This window comes from Chrysochloris asiatica, unplaced genomic scaffold (assembly GCF_000296735.1).
Source record: "Chrysochloris asiatica unplaced genomic scaffold, ChrAsi1.0 scaffold00120, whole genome shotgun sequence".
Taxonomy (NCBI): domain Eukaryota; kingdom Metazoa; phylum Chordata; class Mammalia; order Afrosoricida; family Chrysochloridae; genus Chrysochloris; species Chrysochloris asiatica.
Genome location: NW_006408638.1, coordinates 5,495,373 through 5,515,835, shown reverse-complemented (window position 1 = coordinate 5,515,835; position 20,463 = coordinate 5,495,373). Strand labels below are relative to the sequence as shown.

Genomic DNA, 20,463 nt, shown 5'->3' with positions numbered 1-20,463 from the left:
AAGTTTGGGTGCTCTTGTGCCATGTCCCCTCACTTCATATCAGCTGGATGCTTCACTCTCAGCTCTAGCCCTCTGTGGCTATGTCCTTGTCCATGGGCTCAAGTGTCCCCAGGTCTTACCAACTAGCCCTTCCTCTTCTCTTTCTCATCTCCAGGTCAACAGGAGTCAATGGACCGTGGTTGAACTCAGCCCATTTCTTCATTACTGCCTTTCCCTCTCTTCCACTCACCAGAAGACCAGTGTGGTCACCAACAAGCTTACATGCCTGTTCATGTGTTCCCTTTGAGTTCCAGTTTGTCCTGAAGGAACTTGATTGATTGCCTTGATGGCTTCCTGGCGAACAGCTTGCTTATTCTTATAGTAGCCAGTCATGCTGACATTTTTGTTTTGGGTTTTTCGTAATAATCTTTCTTTGAAGATGTATCTTCTATTGCTCTAGCTGTTCCAGGCTGGTCTGCTTGTCCTTGCTAGTGGGAATGTCCCACCTCATAAGGTTGTGGATGGGACTCAGGATTCCACCTAAGGTCCTATACTCTGCAAAGGCTTTGCAAGAGGTCTATTTCACTGGGCAAGTTCTAGAACCGCTTTTAGGCATTCCAATCAGTCATAGGCTGAAGACAGGCTTACAAGTTTTCTGTAATCGTGTTTCCTAACATTCCTTTCTATGCCACTCAAGTGTCTATTTTACAATTGTAGGCAAGGGAAACCAATATTGATAAGACAGTCAAACATTTTAGTATTATTTCCCATCTTCAAGCTATGCCTAGATCCCTGTATCACAAAGCCCTGTTGTTCCAAGGTTGAGCATTCAACACTAATTACCTCTGTCCCATTTAGACCATGCAAACCTGTCTCAGTGTTCCCCTATCTATCTTGTTCTTCTACCTCCTACCCCTTCTTGTATTGCCCTCCCCAACACCCAAATTAGATCCCCAACCCCAACCCCACTACTGTGGTTACCTTATGTTCCATTAACTCTTCCCTCCATTTTATCCTGTAATCTACCTGCTCTTCTCACCACCTGGATCTTTGTTCCTCTGTGTTTACCTTCTTTCACATTGTAATTGTCTTGATCATAGACTGACTGCCCAGATCCTCTGTTCTTATAATTTTATTATGTTCTTGACTCTTCCATTTGTCAGTTGAGTTCAGGGTGATGCTGCCACGTATGTGATTCTCTGGTTGTTGTCTGTTCTTATTGGTTCTCAGTCCACAGAACTTCCTTTACGATGTTTTTCATCACAGGGTGGCTTTGGCAAATCCCTTAGCTTCTGTTTATCCTGGAATGTTTTCATTACAACATCGTATTTGATTGACAGCTTTGCTGGGTAGAGGATTCTTGCTTGGAAGTTGTTGTTTTTTTCTATATGTCTCCCCATTGCCTTCTTGCCTGCATTGTTTCTGTTGAGAGATCTGAGCTTAATCTGATTTGCTTGCCTTTGTATGTGACAATTCTCTTTTCCCTAGCTGCCTTCAGGATTCTGTCCTTCTCTTTGATTTGGAGTACCTGATTATTATATGTCTTAGTGATTTTCTTTTAGGCTCTATCCTTCCTGGGGTTTGTTGAGCTTATCTTTTTTCTTTTCAGGGTGTAAGGGAAATTTTCTTCCAGAAGCTCTTCAACTATCTCCTCTGTGGACTTGTGTGATTCTCCCTGTTCCAGAATGTCAATAATTCTTAAGTTATTCGTCTTCATGTTGTCCAGTATGAATCTGAGGCCTTCTTCTGATTTTTTTATCCTTGTTTTGTGCTTGCTCTTCTATCTTAGTAGTGTTGATTTATCCTCTAGCTCATTAGTTCTGGCTTCTATCTCTTCACTTCTACTCTTTCGCCCTTTCAGTGTATTGTCCATTGCTGATGTTCTATTATTGTTTGGACCTCTTTTTATAGGTTTTGAATTATTTCCAATGCTGTATCTGTCTTATTTGATTGTTCCTGTAGCACTTTCCTGACTTCTTCCTTATTTTTCTCACCTCCATTTTATAGTGTTTTGATACAATTTATAATCATTTTTCTGAATTCCTTCTCAGGCAATTCCAAAGCCTGCTCTCCTTCCAATTTAGAGTGTAGGTCTACTTCCAGCTCATTTGCCTCAGTCACTTTATCTGGTTTATGGACATGTGCTGATATGGGCATCTGTTTCTGTTTTTTGGGAATATTCAGGAGTTAACTGTGGCCTTAATACTTAGATGGATGTGTATTTTGGAATTTTTTATGCTTTCTAATTGCCTCCAGGTAGATGTGATCAGGAGATGGGCTTCCCTTTTCACTCTTTTTCCTGAGAAATTTCAAGATGCCATTGTTGATCATTGTGATGTAACTTAGGGTTTATTTTTTGGCTTATTTCCTTTTTAGTCTGCCTGTCCCACTCCACAAGCCCCATTCAGGCCTTTTTTCTAGTGATAAACAGTTCAGGGCTGGCTGTGGCCATTTTGCACTGCCATTTGGTTTTAAGTGGAAACTGCCACTTTAAATTTTGAAGAGATCTGTGAGCGTGCATAGTAGAACCCTCCACGGGTGAGGGTGGGGTGTCCACTAGCTCAGGCACCCCTCTAGTTACCAGAATGGAGGTACTCAGATAGCGAGAGACCAATGAACAGATACAAAAAAAAGAGTGTCCTCACCTTTATCTCCATGGTTTTGTCAGGGTCCATGGCTGCTCTGATCCTAGCCCACTTGGTCTCGCCCAAGATGGCGGCTCTGGGAGCAGCTGAGCATCTTGAATTAGAAAGCAATGGATTTCTTGCTTCTGCTACAAATTCTCCTAGCTGTAAGCCTTCCAACTTGCTAAATATTCTTTTATATGTGGCTCAGAGTTCTGGCACCATCCTCTGAGCCTGCCTGGTCCGGCATTCTGTGTTGTTGCTGATGGAGCTCCTCACTGCACTTCCACCCGATCTGCCATCTTATTTTTTCCCTTACACTGAGTTTTTAAGGAACGTCTTTGGTCTATGAAATTTCACACTTGTTGTTACAATTAGTTTTGGGAGAATTGATTGTGTCCAGGGTGATTCCACTAAAAGAGGGCTGTTGGAAGATTGCACCTGTTTTCCTAACGGACTTGACCCCTCGTACCCTTTCCTTTTGCTACTTTGCTTTGTATTTTTTTCACTGTAAGTGGCAGTCTTGAATACTACTATATGTTGAGTTCTCTGAGTCATCCTAGCAAATCCTTAAACCTGGTTTGCCCCTAAGCCATTTAGTTTTTTAAATTGCACAAACAATAAATTGCACAATGAGTTTCTATGGTGTATACCTTGATGAATACAGATTTCTTTAAAATCTTGAAGGATACATGCCAAATGTATTCCAATAGTTAAGACTGGGAAGAAGGAGAAGAAAGAAGAGTGGAGTGGCTTAGGTTTGATAATGGTCAAAGGGGATTTTGTCTAGAGTGTTCTAAATTTTTTTAAAAACCAGAAACTCCTATATTAGGTGGGAAAATATTTTAAGTTAATTTAAAAATAATTCCAGTCTGCATTTAGAGTTAAAACTTTTAAAGCTGGGAGGAAATTCAGAATTCACCTAGTCCTGCCAGTTTCTTTACAAAGCTCTGATCCCCTAGAGTAGTAGATATCTAGTAACTGAAACCACAAATCCCAGTCTAGGGCACTTTCCTATGCTTGGTGGGTACCACCACCTTTATTATGGCAAAAAGCCAAGAGGTCTCAATGGTCATATCACAGTTTCATAGTAACATATCAAAGTTCATCAAATTATAAATGTCATACTTCCACGTGTACAAAAGCTCCACTGGATGAAAAATACTGATAAGAATTGGACTATAGTTCCTTGGGAAATAGAGATAGTAAGCAATTCTCCAGTAGATTATACCACTCTGCTTTGCTTTTAATTTTTTAAAGGGCTAACATATTAAACAATAGTATTTTTTCAAAAATTATTTATGAGCTATTTCAATTCTATAAAACAATTCACAAATCAGAAAAATTAATGGTATGACCACTTTGCAATTTCTTATGAAGTTAAACACACTTTTACTCTATGACTCAGTAATTCTACTACAAGGTATATCAACAGTAAAGAAAATGTAAGTCCACAAGGATTTGTACAAGAATATTTGTAGCAATTTTATTCATAACAACCAAAACCTAGAAGCACCAAATGCATAAACAAATTGTGTTATATCCAATCAAAACAATACTACTCAGCAATAAAAAGGAAAAAACAAACCATTGATATACACAATATGGATGAACCTCAAAAACATTATACTGAAAAAAAGAAGCCAGACTCTAAAGAGCACATATGAGCGGGCTTCAAAAAGTTCATGGATAATGGGATTAAAAGATAATGGAAAATTTCCTCAAACTTTTTGAAACCCCTCATACTATATGATCCCTCATATATGACATTCTAGAGCAGACAAAAATAATCTATGATGGTAGAAAGCAGTTCAGTGGTTGTCTAGGCCAGGGGGTAAGGGGATCGAAACTAGGAAGGAGCGCAAAAGAATGTTAAGGGGCCATGAAATGTTTTTAATCTTTGCAGTGGTGGTTAAAAATCATCTAACTGTACATTTAACATTAGTATATTGATTGTAAATAAATTAATCATCAATAAAGTTCATCTAAAAAGTGTAAAAAGCATGCCTTCTACCAAAGACCAAACAAAAGAGAAAACTAACTCCAATAGCCTAAATAAAGGAAAACCCATTTAAAAAACATCAACACTCAACTGAACTTCTTGTGCTATGGACCCCTGATACATTAAGCATGTGTCTTTTTGTGTGTGCATTGCACTGTGTAATGTTAGAGTAACCTGAACATTATCACATTAGTTTAATGTGTATCCCTAGCAAACTGGTAGACATGAATGTGAGCATGCTGAGTTTCCACACCTGATAGGCTCCTACCTTGGACTCTTTGTTCTTTCAAAATAGCTTGCCTTTTTTGAAAATGCCCAGATGGGCATTTTCCTGAGAATTTATCAAAGCCAATTTCAGGTAGTGTTGGAATAGCCATGTTTTCCCAAGAAACTGTTGTTTGTTTTTAATTGTTAAGAAATCTGTGACTGCTGTGATCATGTTTCCCTTTTCAAGTACCAGGAAGCTTATGGTTTAATTTGTACCTCAGTTCTAGCAAAATTACAAGACCATTTCACTTTGTCTTGGGTACTAATCTCACCCCTAGAGTCCTGGTATGGAACTGTAGGATAAACACTGGACTGCTAGCCACAATGTCAGTGGTGCAAACCCATCAGCTGCTCCTCAGAAGCCTTGTACAGGGCCACTATGAGTCAGAACCAACTCAACAGCACTTAACAACAATCTCACGTCTAGCTGCATAAGTTTTGCTCCTATTCTTATTTTTACATCCTCCAGATTCCTTACTTACCCAGTTCTTTAGCAACATTTATATGCTTTTTTTTTTTTTCCAAATTCACATTTAGTAGGTTATTTATATGTAAACAAAGTAAAGACGTTTATTATGTAGTGTTTGCATATGTGTTCTAATAAATAATTGCTAATAAAATTCCTCTTTTAAAATGTTTTAGTTTTTGGGGTTTTTTGATTTTTATTTTTTTTAAGAAAAGGTGGGTGGAGACAGAGATAGAAAACATATTTGAGAGGTAAAAATAACTTTGCCCTAGAACCCCACCCAAATGCTGTAGGATATAATGAAGGGTTAGAGATGAAATGTATAAAAACATGATTCATTTGGCCTCCCTTGGCATATGGATGCCCCTGGTTTGCATTTTAGAAGTTTCTACATAGTCCCTAACAGAAATGTAAAACAAATAGTCCTTAACAGAATGTAAAATAATCTGCCTATATGAGAATATATGTATAAACTCAGAAAATGCTAAATGCTTTACTCATCTTTTCGGCAACTTGAATCAAATGCACAGTGAGCATGTCATTATATTAAAAAAAGAGGAAAACAATAAAGTAGCAAAAATATTTTCACCAAATATAATAAAGGAACAATATCTGCCCTGGTGCAACTGAGGTTAAGCACTTGTCTACTAATCAAAACGTCAATGGTTTAAACTCAGCAGCCATTCCATAGGAGAAAGATGTGGCAGTATGCTTCCATAAAGAATTACAGCCTTGGAAACCCTATGGGACATTTCTACTCTGTTGTATAGGATCACTGTGAGTTGGAATAGACTCAACAGCAATGGGCTTTGGGGTTTATATATAGTAGATAAGCACTCATATAAATTTATGAAGAAAAAAATTAATTACTCACTTGTTAAATAAAAAAATGGTGGTTGTTCTGTGCTGTGGAGTCAGTTCTGACTCATAGTGACCCTGCACAGGGTTTCAGAGGTTGTAAATCTTTACAGGAGTAGAAAGCCCCATCTTTCTCCCTCAGAATAGCTGGTAATTTTCAAACTGCTGATCTTGAGGTTAGCAGCTTGACTTGTAACTACTACACTACCAGAGCTCCTAAATAAAAAATAAAATGCCAAAATAAACAAGCAATATAAAACATTTCTTTTACTCCAAATACTAATGAGTGGCACTGCAGGATAATGCACTGGACCGCAAGGTCAGTTTGAACCTCAGGTTCACTAGTTCAAACTCACCAGCTACTCCTCAGAAACCTTATACAGGGTTTAAGTTTGAACCAACTCAACGGCACTTAACAATAACAAATGAAATCATAAATTAGTATAATATTTTTAAGACAAGATAGTAATATGTACCAGGAATCTTAAAAAATATTGATACCTTTTGACAGATCTACTCTAGTTCTGAGAATTTACCTTAAGAAAATAAAAGAATGAAAAAAATATGCACCAGTTTATCCATCACAGTATTAACATAATATTAATATTTGAAATGATCTAAATATATAAGAATAGAAAAACAATTTATTAAGTTATGCATTTACTAGTATCATTATGAGAACTGTATTACTGGGCAATAGGAAAGCAACTTTAAAATAAAACTTAATTGACTATAATTATAATTTTATAAAAGCCTTATATAGTCAGACAAAAAGGCATAAAATAACATGGGGAAATAGACAATATGTTAGGTATTGTGGGTTTTGCTTTATTAAGAAATACACTTTTAAAGTTGTGATCATGTGGCTGGCATAGCATTCATAGTCTCACTTTGAAGGTTTAGAGTCATAGATTTATTGGACTATCAAGTCAACAAGCCTAACACTGTTTCTATTCTATACCCCTACTTCAGTGAGTAGTGCTTGGATTCTTAAAAACTTGCACACAGGCCAAACAAGATACAATTGTTCTCTATCCACCTGGAGCAGCTGAGGAAGAATGAGACCCAGGAATTGGGGAAGGAGCTAGACTGCATGTTTAACTGACTCCATGAATTACTGAATCTTTTGCCATGAGATGAAAAAAGTAGATTTTACCAGCATAGTGGTTACAAATCGGACTGCTAACCTTAAGGTCAGCAGTTTGAAACTACCAGCTGTTCCGCAGAAGAAAGATGAGGCTTTCTGCTCCCGTAAAAATTTATAGCCTCGGAAACCCTGTACAGGATTCCTATGAGTAGAACCGACTCCACGGCACATAACCACCACACCACCACCACTAGTGAATGTTTTGATCAAAAACTCAATAACTAAATCCTGATCAAAAGGGATAAAAATGTGGAACATAATTTCAAATTCTTATGACTTATAAAATTTACTGAGAATGGAGGAACTCTGAATTAATTGCTTGGAGTAAATCTTTAATCCTTGAACCAAAACCACCTCCTTAAGTCAACTTAAATTTAAACAACACTTTGGCTAAATTAGTAGAACAGTCACTTTGAGCATTTCAGTCTTTTAAAGACTTACCACTATTAGATCAAATTGACAATAGTAACTCTAAAGCAGAGATGAGACACTTCAAACAAACAAACAAAACAAATTCATGGCTGTGAAGTCAATTCTGACTCACAGAGTCCCTGTGTAGGACAGAGGAACTTTCCCACAGTGCTGCCATCTTTACTGAAGCAGACTGCTGTATCTTTTACCCACAGAGAGGCGTCTGGGTTAGGTTCAAACCATGGACTTTTTGGTTAGCAGCTGAGCACTTAATACTGTGCCCTCAGGGCTACTTCAGTGAGATGTTTGTTGCTGTGTGCCATCAAGTCGATTCTGACTCAGCAACCCTGTATAGGGATTACTAGGAGTTGCTGGTAGGTTTGAACCACCAACTTTCTGGTTAGCAATCCAGCGCTTACCCTACAGCACTACCAGGCCTCTTGTGAGATGTTGGTTGCTATTATTAAATGTCATTGAATCAGTTCTACTCACTGTTTTGTTGTTGTTAACTGCTGTCAAGTCAATTCCAATTCACAGCAACCCTGCATAGGGTTTCTGAGGAGGGCTGGTGAGTTTGAACTACCGACCTTGAGGTTCAAACTGACCTTGCGGTCCAGTGCCTATCCTTCAGTGCCATACCAGGAGTCCTGTTAGGACTCACAACAACCCAGTAGAGGGTTTCTAAGGAGCAGCTGGTACATTTGAACTGCCTTGTGATTAGCAGTCCAATGCTTACCCTATGGCACTATACCAAGACTCCAATGAGATGTTTGTTGTTGTTGTTAAGTGCCATTGAGTTGGTTCTGACTCATATCGACTCTGTATAGGGTTTCAGAGGAGCAGCTGGTGAGCTTGAGCAGTTCAAACCAACTCTGTAGTCCAGTGCATTAACCCACAGAGGTAGTAAATCCAAGTCAATGGTGGTGAAGCAGCATGTGTAAAGACAGCAGAAATGGTGATACAACATGAAGAATACAATATCATAGGACTGTGCATGCAGAAATTATTGAATGGAAATATGTTTTGCTGTGTATATTTTCACCAAAAATGAAACAATTTCTTAAAATTTTTAAATAGAAAGCAATTTCTTCCCTTAGTAATTACCTCTCAGCTACCCTTTCCCCATCTAAGTAGAATCTAATCTAGGTGGTTCAGTCTTGGGCCTCATCTGAGGAGCCATGTATGAAGGGCTTAAATCATATCTCCAGAGGCTCTACAGAGTCAAAGAGCTCCAGTAATAGATACCAAGGTGTAATCCAGTCAGTACTCTGAGTCTGGGTTACTGTCACAAAGAATGCTATGCCTAAACTGTCACAAAGAATGCTATGCCTTTTTGAATGTGGCCATAGAAGCTGATAGCAATGAGATTCGGAGGGATCTCTCTTTGAGGGCAGCAAAAAAAATATAACATTTAAGATGGGAAAAGGTAAGAGAAAAAGCAATGCAGATTCTGACAATAAAACTGAAGTGAACTCTGAACTGCAGGTTAAGACTTAGGAAAGGTCTGTATCGTTTGCTACTCAAGGAACCTATAAGTGCTGCCTTAGCCCAAACAGCTGTTGCTGTTGTTATAAAGTGTTGTCTAGTCAGTTCTGACTTGTAGTGACTCTGTATAGGGTTTCTGAGGAGTGGCTGGTGGGCTTTAACTGGTAGCCTTGCAGTAAGCAATTCAGTGCTTATTCTACAGTGCTACACAAGGACTTTAGGGCACTGTTATCCCAGAAACTAAATCAGAAAAATTAGAAGGCCAGAGCTGGCCCTATACAAGCTTACCAAAACCAGTTCTCCAGCCCCTAGTCTCTTCTACATTATCCTTACTTGATAAATCACCCTTCTGCCCCTGTATTCTCTCCTTGCTCTTCAACTTGTAAGGCATCAAATGATCTCTTGCTGTCCCTATCCACCCCAATTTAAAACCTGCTCAGACAATGAAGTCATTCAGAGTAAAGGAAAAGATTGGTGAGCCCCATGATATACTATCAATCAGTCCATCCTTCATCCCTCCACTTCACAGTGGGTATGTGACCCAGGATGGGTCAATAATCTCTGAACATAATGTCTGTAGGCACGCAATGTAAGCAAAGTGGGTTTGTTTACCACCAGGTCCTTTGCTCACAGGGCCCTGCTGTACTCTGTATCATAGGAAACTGAGTCCTGCAGGCTTCTAACCAACTACAGTCATTGGAGAGAGAGAATGATGGGGAACTGCAGGGCAGGGAAAGGGGGAGCCAGGGTATTTCTGCCTAGAACAGCAGTGCAATTAGCCAAGTAGTGCAATTAACTTCTTAGGCTAACTGAAAGGTTGAAGGTTTGAATTGCCCAGAGATACCTGAGAAGAAAGGCCTATCACTGAAAACCCTGGCAACTGGTTTATGTTTTGTTTTGCCTAGGGCAGGCCACCTCCCCTTGGCTCCTGCTCCCATGATTGGCCTGCATGGTTTCAGTCCCAGCCACTGGCACTGGAAGTTCTTCTTTCTCACTTTGTCTATTTCTGTTGCTAATCTCTGAGTTTCAGCAATGCTCTCCCACTTTGACTCCTAGCTTTTTCGTATCATGTGATTAATTGCCTGTCTTAAATTTCTTCTATTTTCAATATTTCAAGTGCTTTCTGTTTTCCTGGTTGGACAATGACTAGAATTAGAGTTATTCCATTAGATTTGATCTGTGTGCTAAGAGGAAAGAGTCTCTTTGCCTGTTGTTGTATAAAATGTAGGATTATGGAGCCAATGGCCAATTTCCAGCCACCCAAACTGATTTGAGAAGAAAGGCAAACAGAGCCAAGAAACAGGGACAGAAAACAAAACAAAAACACCCTACTACTTTCTTTGCTCTAACTAGACCTAAAACTAGGATTATTGTATATTTTATATTTGCACCTAAGACCCCTGGGTGGCACAGATGGTTTGTGCTTAACTAGTAACCTACAGGTTGAAGGCTTAAACTCCATCTAGTGGCACCAGGAAGAAAGGCCTGACAATGTGCTTCCATAATGATTACAGCAAGAAAAACAATGGAGCAGTTCTACTCTGAATCAGAATTAGCACAACAGCAATGGGTTTGTACTTTGTTCTTGTTTTTTATATTCCAAATCCAGACACATTTGAGAGTAAACAAGGCTCCTAATAATAATTAAGGCAGAACAGGCAAACCAAAATAAACCTTGGACTTTATAGTTAATTGAGCCATTAAATTCTCTTTGATCTTTAACGTAATTTGAGTTAGATTTCTATCACTAAAGTACAAAATTCTTTACCAGTGTATAAAATAAAGACTTAAATCCAAACAATTATTTCCTAGTGGTAGGAATTCAGGGTCTGTAGGAGAACATCATTGTTTCCTTTACAACTAAGACCATCATTAGCCTCTACAACTAGCTTAGACAACTCTTACGTTTTTGGTACAGCCACCCAGGAACATTCTATCTAATTTTGCATGCTATAACCCAAAAGTGAAAAGAAAACAACTAAAGAATATAGATCCCGTCTGAAGCTAACCATCTCTTTGGTGATATTTTTTTTTTTTTCTTCCACGTTTAAAGTGGAATTTTCTTGAGGTTTATTTTAAGTGCAAATTGTGATTTTATAATTTTATAAAATTATAATCTTATAATTTCCTGTGCCCCACCCCCATCTCAGTGCAGCATTATGCCACTAACAACACCAGCATCAGAGAACTGCTTTTCTTCTTTACACTCATCTCTTAATTTTTCCATTCTCTAGTGAAGTCTCAATTGTACTATAGGTTAAATAGATTTTTGTTTCTAGGCTTGCCTAGGAAACTTACAATCATTGCTATAAAAATAAGTTCTTTACGGCATAGTGAGAAGGGTTTGCCACAGCTCACAAGACATTTTTTAGATCCTTCGGTGCGGTCACAGCAGCTGCTTGTCTGTTACATCAAGGACATTCAAAGACTCTCTTTCTTCTATCCAGTGGGAATGCTGTCAACCTGAGGTGGCCACTATTGCTTAGGAATCACACTCATAATTCAAGTGTTTGAAATTTCACGAGCACTTACATCTTTTGTAATCCATAAGGAGGAATTGTCACTAACTTCAATGTTGAGGTTTCTGTCATTTCATTAATTTAAAAAACAGCATTTATTAAGAACTGGAGGGAAATATCAGGAGATTTTACTAGCCAACTGACCTGTCCAGGTGTCACTGCCCATATCTTATACCTCTAATCACAAAATATGGTTTCTTTTTTGTTTAACACAAAACATCGTTTTCCACAGGTTAGATTACTGCAAATTCTGTAATTGAAAATAAGCAAGCACACACACATTTTAAATGTTTACAGATCAAAAAATATGATACATAGAAACAACTCCCCGTAATGTTCCTCAGGAGTCATATTTTCTGGAAGGAGAATTTTCATTCTTATGTATAGTAGCATGTAAAATAATTTCTTCCAAGTTCTATGTTTTTATAAAAAATTTTCACATAGATGTTATGATTTAAGACACAAGGTAATTTTGCAAGCTTTAGGTAATTCTTTACTTTATTTGGCTAAGAAACAGAAAAACTACCAAATCCATTATCCATGATGAAAATAAACAGCAAGTTTTACCTAATTCTTAAACTGAGTACAACATATTGAGGGCGAGTTTCTGGGAGCACTCTGCAACAAAGGAAGGAGAATAAATGGAAATGCATGGATGTTGAATAAAAAAAGGACCACAAAGGAAAGACTTACTGTCTATGTGCTTGAGTTTGAGAGGTCACTGTTAGAGAATGACTTTTCCTCCGTAAACAAAGATGGTTCCAGTAACCTAAAGTTTTCATTTAGGGTTGGAATTGACCTGACCAGATTATACATCCTTAAGCGTAACCTCAGTGGAGTCATCGGTGGCAGTGACTTCACACTTCCAACGGATGATGAAAGCGATTTCAACATTTTGGAAGCTTCGCTCTGGAAGACTTTTGTTCTAACAGTATAGAAGATAAAAATTTGCAAGCCCTGCAGAGAAAATGAAAGTTTGATGTGACTACTGGGGTACAGAATAAAGGAAGAGATTTGATTTCACTTTTCCACCACCCCGTCTCACCTTGTACAACCACGCCCCTTTTGATTTTACCAACTGCTGCACACATTTTCATCTAAGAGGGTAGAGGCAAAGTCCTTCTCATACAAAAAGTACTGCATGTAACAGTGGTATGTGACCCAGTCACAGACATGACTCTGGGTCAGCCCCTGGTTTTCCACTTGCTGACGCGTAACTTGGCTCATATTTTTAAATTCCTATGATCTTTGGTTTCCTGAAGGGAGTAGTTTGCCTGTGTGGTTTCTAATTCCTCTTCCAGTTCTAGCACTCTATGATTTTACATTTGCTGGAGTTTCAGTTACATAGCTAGAAATTTGGTGTACTTATGGACAAAATTTGTAAAAGCCCTCCTATTCGTTGCATTTTACACTGAATCTATGCAGCCCAGATGCACACGAGGAATTAATCCACAAAAGGTTGAGTACTATTTTCAGTACTATTTTAAAGTAGAAAATACCAATTATTGCACAGACACTTGCTTTTGTTGTCTCTTTTAGCGCGCGTAGTGGTTACAAACTGGGCTGTTAACTGCAAGGTCAGCAGTTTGAAACTACCAGCCGTTCTGCAGGAGAAAAATGAGGCTTTCTGCTCCTGTGAAGATTTACAGCCTCAAAAACTCTGTACAGGGTCACTACGAGTTAGCACCGACTCCACGGCATAACTACCACCACCATCAAGCCTATAAAAGAAATCTTACTATAGTTTAAAGATATACAGTCCCAGAAATCCTATTAGGGTTGCTACAGAATTCTGGATGGTGTTGTAGGATAAGCACTGTACTGCTAATCACAAGGTCAGTGGTTCAAGACCACCAGCTGATCCTTGAAAACTGTATACAGGGTCACTATTAACCAAAACGGACTCAACAGCACTTAACAACAACAATAACATGAGTCAGAATTGAGTCAATGGTAGCAGGTTTGATTGGGGGGATCACCATTTGACATTTGAGAAACTAAAGCCAAATAAATTAAATAACTTGCCTAAGATTTCTTCTTCTTAGCTGCCACTGAGTCATGGTGACCCCAAGAACACAGAACTTAAATGTTGTGATTCATATGGTCATCTGCTGGAATTTTGGAATTAGATCTCCAGGACTTTCTTCCTAGTCTATCTTAGTCTGTAAGTTCCACTGATACCTATTCAATACCATAGCAACTCTGACAGACAGTGGAGGATGTACTTGAGGTGCACTAGCAAGGAATGAAACTCAAGTCTTCCACATGGAAGGCAAGAATGTTGAGCCCATGCTGCCACTTGTTCAAGATTGTCTAACAAGTAATTGGTAGAGTCAAGAATAGAATCATCACATGTTTGGCTCCAAAGTCCCTCCTCTATCCAATATACTATGCTGACTCATGCGTGTAACTATAATAACAATAATAATAATAATAATAATAAAGGTAGATTATAGAGTCTATGATGCCTATATGAAGAGAAACAGCTGTAAATATCCATTAATAATTGGAACATGGGAAGTATGAAGTATGAACCTAGGAAAATTGTTGTTAAGTGCCATCAAGTTGGTTCTGACCCATAGCAACCCTGTATAGGGTTTCCAAGGAGTGGCTGGTGACCTTGAACCACCAACCTTTCATTTCAAACTGACTCTGCAGTCCAGTGCAGTAACCTACAGCGCCACACCAAGAAAATTAGAAGTTGTCAAAAATAAAATGGAAAACATAAAAATCGGTATTGTAGGCATTGTTGTTGTTATTAGGTGACATCGAGTCAGTACCAACTCATAGCGACCCTACACACAGCAGAATGAAACACTGCCCGATCCTGGGCCAACCTCACATTAGTGAGCTGAAATGGACTGGTAGTGGCCATTTTTAATCTGATAATCGTATGGTTTACTATGCTTGTTGTTGTTGTTAAGTATCATTGAGTCAATTCCGACTCATAGTCACCCTGTATAGGGTTTCCAAATAGCAACTAGTGAGCTTGAACCACTGAACCATGGCATAGTATTCACCATCAAAAGGAGTATTTCAAGATCTATCTGGAATTATAATATTGTCTGAAATAGAACAATATCCACACACCTAGAAGGAATACCAGTAATGCCACTATTCTTCAAATGTATGCACCAACCACTAAATTCAGTGATAATGAAAAAGTACCATGGACTGCTAGAAGAACAAACAAATCTGTTTTGGAAAAGGTACAGCCAGAATATTCATTAGAAGTCAGGATGGCGAGACTTCGTCTATCATACTTTGAACATATTATCAGGAGGGACCAGTCCCTAAAGAAAGATATCATGCTAGGTAAAGTGGAGGTTCAGAAAAAAAGAGGAAGACTCCCAGTGAGATGGATGGGCACAGTGGCAGCAGCAATGGGCTCAAGCTTAACAATAATTGTGAGGATGGCACAGGGTCAGGCAATGTTTCATTCAGTTGTGCATAAGGTCGTTAGGAGTTGGAACCAATTCAACAGCACCTAACAACAGCAACACCGACTTCTTAAGTCTGAATTAAATCAAACATGCAACTATGATGTATTGGTAATTGCTGGTAATTAGAATGTAAAGGCTGGAAACAAATATGAAGATCAGTCGTTGGAAAATATGACCTTGGTGATAGAAAGGATGCTTAGAGATCCTATGATAGAATTTTGAAAGACCAATGACTTATTCATTACAAATATCTTTTTTAAACAACAGAAAAGATGACTAAACACATGGACCTCACCAGATAGAACATGCAGAAATCAAATTGACTATATCTGTGGAAAGAGGCAGTGGAAAACCTCCATATCATCAGCCAAAACAAAGCCAAGGGCAGATGTGGAACAGACCATCAATTGCTCATATGCAGGTTCAGGCTGAAACTGAAGAAAATTAAAACCAGTCCACAAGAGTCAAAATATGATTTTGAACATATCCCACCGGAATTCAGAGATCATCTCAAGAACATATTTGATACATTAGACTTTGAAGACTGAAGACCAATAGAGTTGTGGGATGACATCAAGGACATCATACGGAAGAAAGCAAAAGGTCATTAAGAAATCAAGAAAGAAGGAAAAGACCAAAATGGCCGTCAGAAGAGATTCTGCAATTTGTTCTCTAGTATAGAGATGCGAATGGGAATAGAAGCAATGAGGAGGTAAAAGAGCTGAACAGAAAATTTCAAAAGTCAGCCCGAGAAGACAAAGTCAGCATCCTGACATATGATTAAGAGTCAGTGGTACTTAAGGAAGAAGTCCAAGACGTGCTAAAGGCATTGGCAAGAACAAGACTTTAGGAATTGGTGAAATACAAATTGGAATCTTTCAACAAACCAATGCAGCACTGCAGGCACTCACTCATCTATGCCAAGAAATTTGGAAGAAAGTTTCCTGGCCAATTGTTTAAAAGATCCATATTTGTGCGCATTTCAGAGGTGACCCAATGGAATTCAGAAATCATAGGACAGTATTATTAATATCACATGCAAGTAAAATTTTACTAAAGATAATTTAAAAATGGAAGCAACAATACATTTACAGAAACAGCCAGAAAGATGTTTACTAACGATGCCAAGGCTTTTGACTGTGTGGATCATGACAAGCCATGGAAAACATTGCAAGAACAGATGTTTTAGAACACTTACTTGTGCTCATGAAGAAACTGTATATAGACCAAGAGGCAGTTGTTCAAACAGAACAAGGGTACATTGAATGGATTAAAATCAGGTGTGCACCAGGGTTGTATGGTTTCATCATACACTTATTCAATCTGTATGCTGAGCAAACAGTCTGAGAACTCGATTATATGAAGAAGAATGTGGCATCATGATTGAAACAAGATTCATTAACAACTTGTGATATGCAGATGATACAGCTTTGCTTGATGAAAGCAAAGACTACTTAAAATAACTTACTGATGAAGATCAAAGACCACAGCCTTCAGTATGGATTGCACATCAATGTAAATTAAACAAATATCCTCACCACTGGACCAATAAATAACATCATGATAAATGCAGAAAAATTGAAGTTTTCTAAGATTTCATTTTGATTGGATCCACTATCTTGAAGTAGAGCAGACAAGAAATCAAGTGATTTATTACACTAAGCAAATCTGCTGCACAAACCTTTTTTAAAGTGTTCAAGAGCAAAGACATCAGTTTGAGGACTAAAGTGCACCTGACCAAAGCCATGGTATCTTCAGTAGCCTTGTATGCATGTGAAAGTTGGACACTGAATAAGGAAGACCATAGAAGAATTGATTCATTTGAATTGCGATGTTGGAGAAGAAAATTAAAAGTACCATGGAGTGTCAAAAGTATGTTGGAAGAAGTATAGCCAGAATGCTCCTTAAAAGCCAGATGGTAAGACTTCATCTCTCATACTTCAGACACAGTATCAGTAGGGACCAGTTCCTGGATAAGGACTTTATGCTTGGTAAGTGGAAGGTCAGCAAAAAAAAGGTAGACCACCAATGAGATGGATTGGCACAGTGGCAGCAGCCATGGGCTCAACCTTAACAACATTTCTAAGGATGGAGCAGGACTGGGCAGTGTTTTGATGTATTGGGCATAAGGTTACTATGAGCATGAACTGACTCAAAGACACATCTGTGACTGAGTTGATAACAATGATAATTATGTATAATAGTTTGTAATGTTTATAATACTATGTCAATTTCCTGATTTTGAAAATCTTATCATTGATGGATACTGGGTGAAAAGTGCACAGGTACTCCACTATCATTACAACTTCTTATGAGTATTAACTTTTGTCAAAATAAAAAGGTTATTTTTAAAATCTGAGAAATGTCTCCCAGATTAACATCTATAGGACCCGAAGCCTTATAAAGATAAATTTCAAAAACCGTATCTCGTGAGTGCTATTATAGGAGACTGCCAGTGCTATGATAAGAGAATGGGACACAGTGGCAGCAGCAATGGGTTCAAGCGTAGCCGCAGTTGTGAGGAGGGCGCGTGACTGGGTGGTGTTTCATTCTGTTGTGCATGGGATCGCAATGAATCAGAACTGACTGGATAGTATCTAACAACAACAACAGCATGAGTTAGAATCAACTAAATGGCAGTGTGTTTGGATACAAGACTGAAGGAGCCTTGGGGAAGCAGTGGTTCAGGTGCTAATGAAAGGCCAGTGGTTTAAACCTACAGTCTATACTGTGGTAGGAGGATATGGCTGTCGGCTTTCATATAGTTTACGACTGGAGTTTCTGGAGTCCTGGTGTGGTGCTGTAGGTTAATGAGCTGGGCTGCAAACTCAGTTTGAACTACAAGGTTGGCGGTTCAAGCTCACCAGTAGCTCCTTGGAAATCCTACACAGGGTTGCTATGGGTCCGAACCGATTCAACAGCACTTAACAACAACAACAACACCATGTATATTACTAAGATGTAAAAAAAAATTATAACCACAAAACAGATGATCATAAATCCAGTTTTCTGTAACTACAATAAATCAAAGACTAACTGAATGCTACTATATGAGTAGAAATTGACTCAAAGGCACATAACAATAACATAGGAGTTTGGGTTGTGCAGTTTGTGATCTGCTGCTAACCAAAAGGATGACAGTTCCAAACCACCCATCAGCTCCAGGGAAGAAAGTCTTGGCCAAACTGCTTCTATAACAGTTAATCAAGTCAACTTAAAGGAACCGTTTTACTTTGTAACAGATGAGATCACCACTACCCAAAGCTGCTGTTGAATCTATTTTAACTCCTAGCGAACCAATAGGACAAAATAGAATGGCCTCATAGGATTTCCTAGGCTGTAAATTTTATGAAGGACTCCTGGTGTGATGTTGTATGTATGATAAGCACTAAACTGCAAACCACAAGGTCAGCAGTTGAAACCCATCAACTGCTCCTCTGACACCCTACACAGGGTCACTATGAGTCTGGACCAACTCAATGGCACTTAACAGCAACAACAATCTTTATGAAAGTAGATTGCTTCTTTTTCCCATGGAGAGGCTAGTAGGTTCAAATCACTGAAGTTTTGGTTAGCAGCCAAACAGCATTCAGAACACTTAAAAAGAAGAAAAGTTTGGTCTCTGTATGGTAAGCACTGGACTTCAAACCTTAAAGTTGGCAGTTCAAGCCTACCACTTGCTCTGCGGAAGAAAGAATTTTAGAGTCTCTGAAAACATATACAGGATCACTAATGAGTAAGAACCAATTAGATGGCACATAATCGCCAGGGTGATTTCATCTCCACTTCTACACAGTCTCCTTTTTTCAGAGCCATCCATACCATACCTGAGTAGTGTTGAAAAGGCAGAATATGTAGCTGAAGATGATAGTGATGTTCTCATTACCAAGTAGCATAAAATACGCCAGTAACCAGGTAATTCCAAAAACCACTGCAATAGATAGAGTGCTAAGAATTTTCTTTATGGATGAAATCTTTTTGGTGCTAGATGAGAGATAGTAAGAGAGAAAATACAGTTAATTCAGATCTTTACCTTTTAATATCTAAGTAATTAGCCTCCTATTTGGAACGCACATTCAACTGTTCATACATACTCAATATTATGCCTCAGGTGACAAACTTGATTGCAATGAGTTTTTGTTTTGCTTTGGTTTTTGGTTTTATGTTTGTATTGTTGTTAAGCGACATTGAGTCAGTTCTGACTCATAGCGACTCTGAATATGTTTCTGAGGAGCAACTGATGAACTTGAGCCGCTGAGCTTGTGGTTCAAACCGACCTTACAGTCCAGCGCATTAACCTGCAATGCCACGGTCCTCAATAATTGCAAAGTATGTTTTAGCTGTTGTAAAAGGTCATCACAAAGCATCCTAGTATCAGAGTCACACTGATACTTGCTAATCATTTCAAAAGTTTCTGACTTGGTGTGAACTCCCCTAGCAAAAATTTTTCTTCTGCAAAAGCTTTCAAAGGGTACAAGAGCTTTAACTTTTGAGATGACCTTTCTGGATACCTGTCTCCATTTGCTGGAGTCCTGGTGTGGCTCTGTGAGTTAATGCATTGGACAGCAAAGTCAGTTTGAACCATGAGGTCGGTGGTTCAAGCTCATCAACTGCTCCTTGGAAATCCTATACAGGGTTGTTATGGGTTAAATCAATTAGATGGCACTTAACAACAATCTCCATTCAATAGAAGTTTCCTTAGAAACTCGGTTAAATTGAAAAAGTGCTTCTGACATTTACTAATCCAAAATCCAATGAGTAGCTTTGTATATATTTGGATGTTGTTGTTGTTAGGTGCCATTGAGTCAGTACTGACTCATACTGACCCTATACACAATAGAATGAAACACTACCTGGTCCAGGGCAACCTCACAATCATTGTTACGCATGAGTCTATTACTGTTACCACTGTGCAAATCCATCTCATTGGGCTTCTTTCTTCCTCTTCTTCTCTCACCCTCCATTTTACCAAGCATGATATCCTTCTCCAGAGACCAGTCCCTCTTGACAATATGTCAGAAGTATGAGAGATGAAGCCTAGCTATAATGGCTTCCAGGGAGCATTCTGGCTGTATTTCTTCCAACACAGATCAGTTTGTTCTTTGGGAAATCTGTGGTACTTGTAATATTCTCCAACATTGTAACTCAACCTGTGATATGCCGATGATACAACCTTGCTTGCTGAAAGTGAAGAGGACTTGAAACATTTACTGATGAAGATCAAAGAGCACAGCCTTCGATATGGATTGCATCTCAATGTCA

General features: G+C 38.6%; 1 protein-coding gene across 1 annotated transcript in view; it reads right to left on the bottom strand.

Moving 5' to 3' along the window:
• Nucleotides 1-12,454: 12,454 nt before the first annotated feature.
• The window catches only part of GPR128 (G protein-coupled receptor 128), a 117,868-nt gene continuing 109,859 nt past the window's right edge, over nucleotides 12,455-20,463 (bottom strand). The window contains exons 15-16 of the mRNA XM_006868649.1: nucleotides 19,029-19,185; nucleotides 12,455-12,715 (exon numbers count right to left, since the gene is read on the bottom strand). Coding sequence (XP_006868711.1) covers nucleotides 12,455-12,715; nucleotides 19,029-19,185 — 418 coding nt within the window. The remainder of the gene's footprint in view (nucleotides 12,716-19,028; nucleotides 19,186-20,463) is intronic.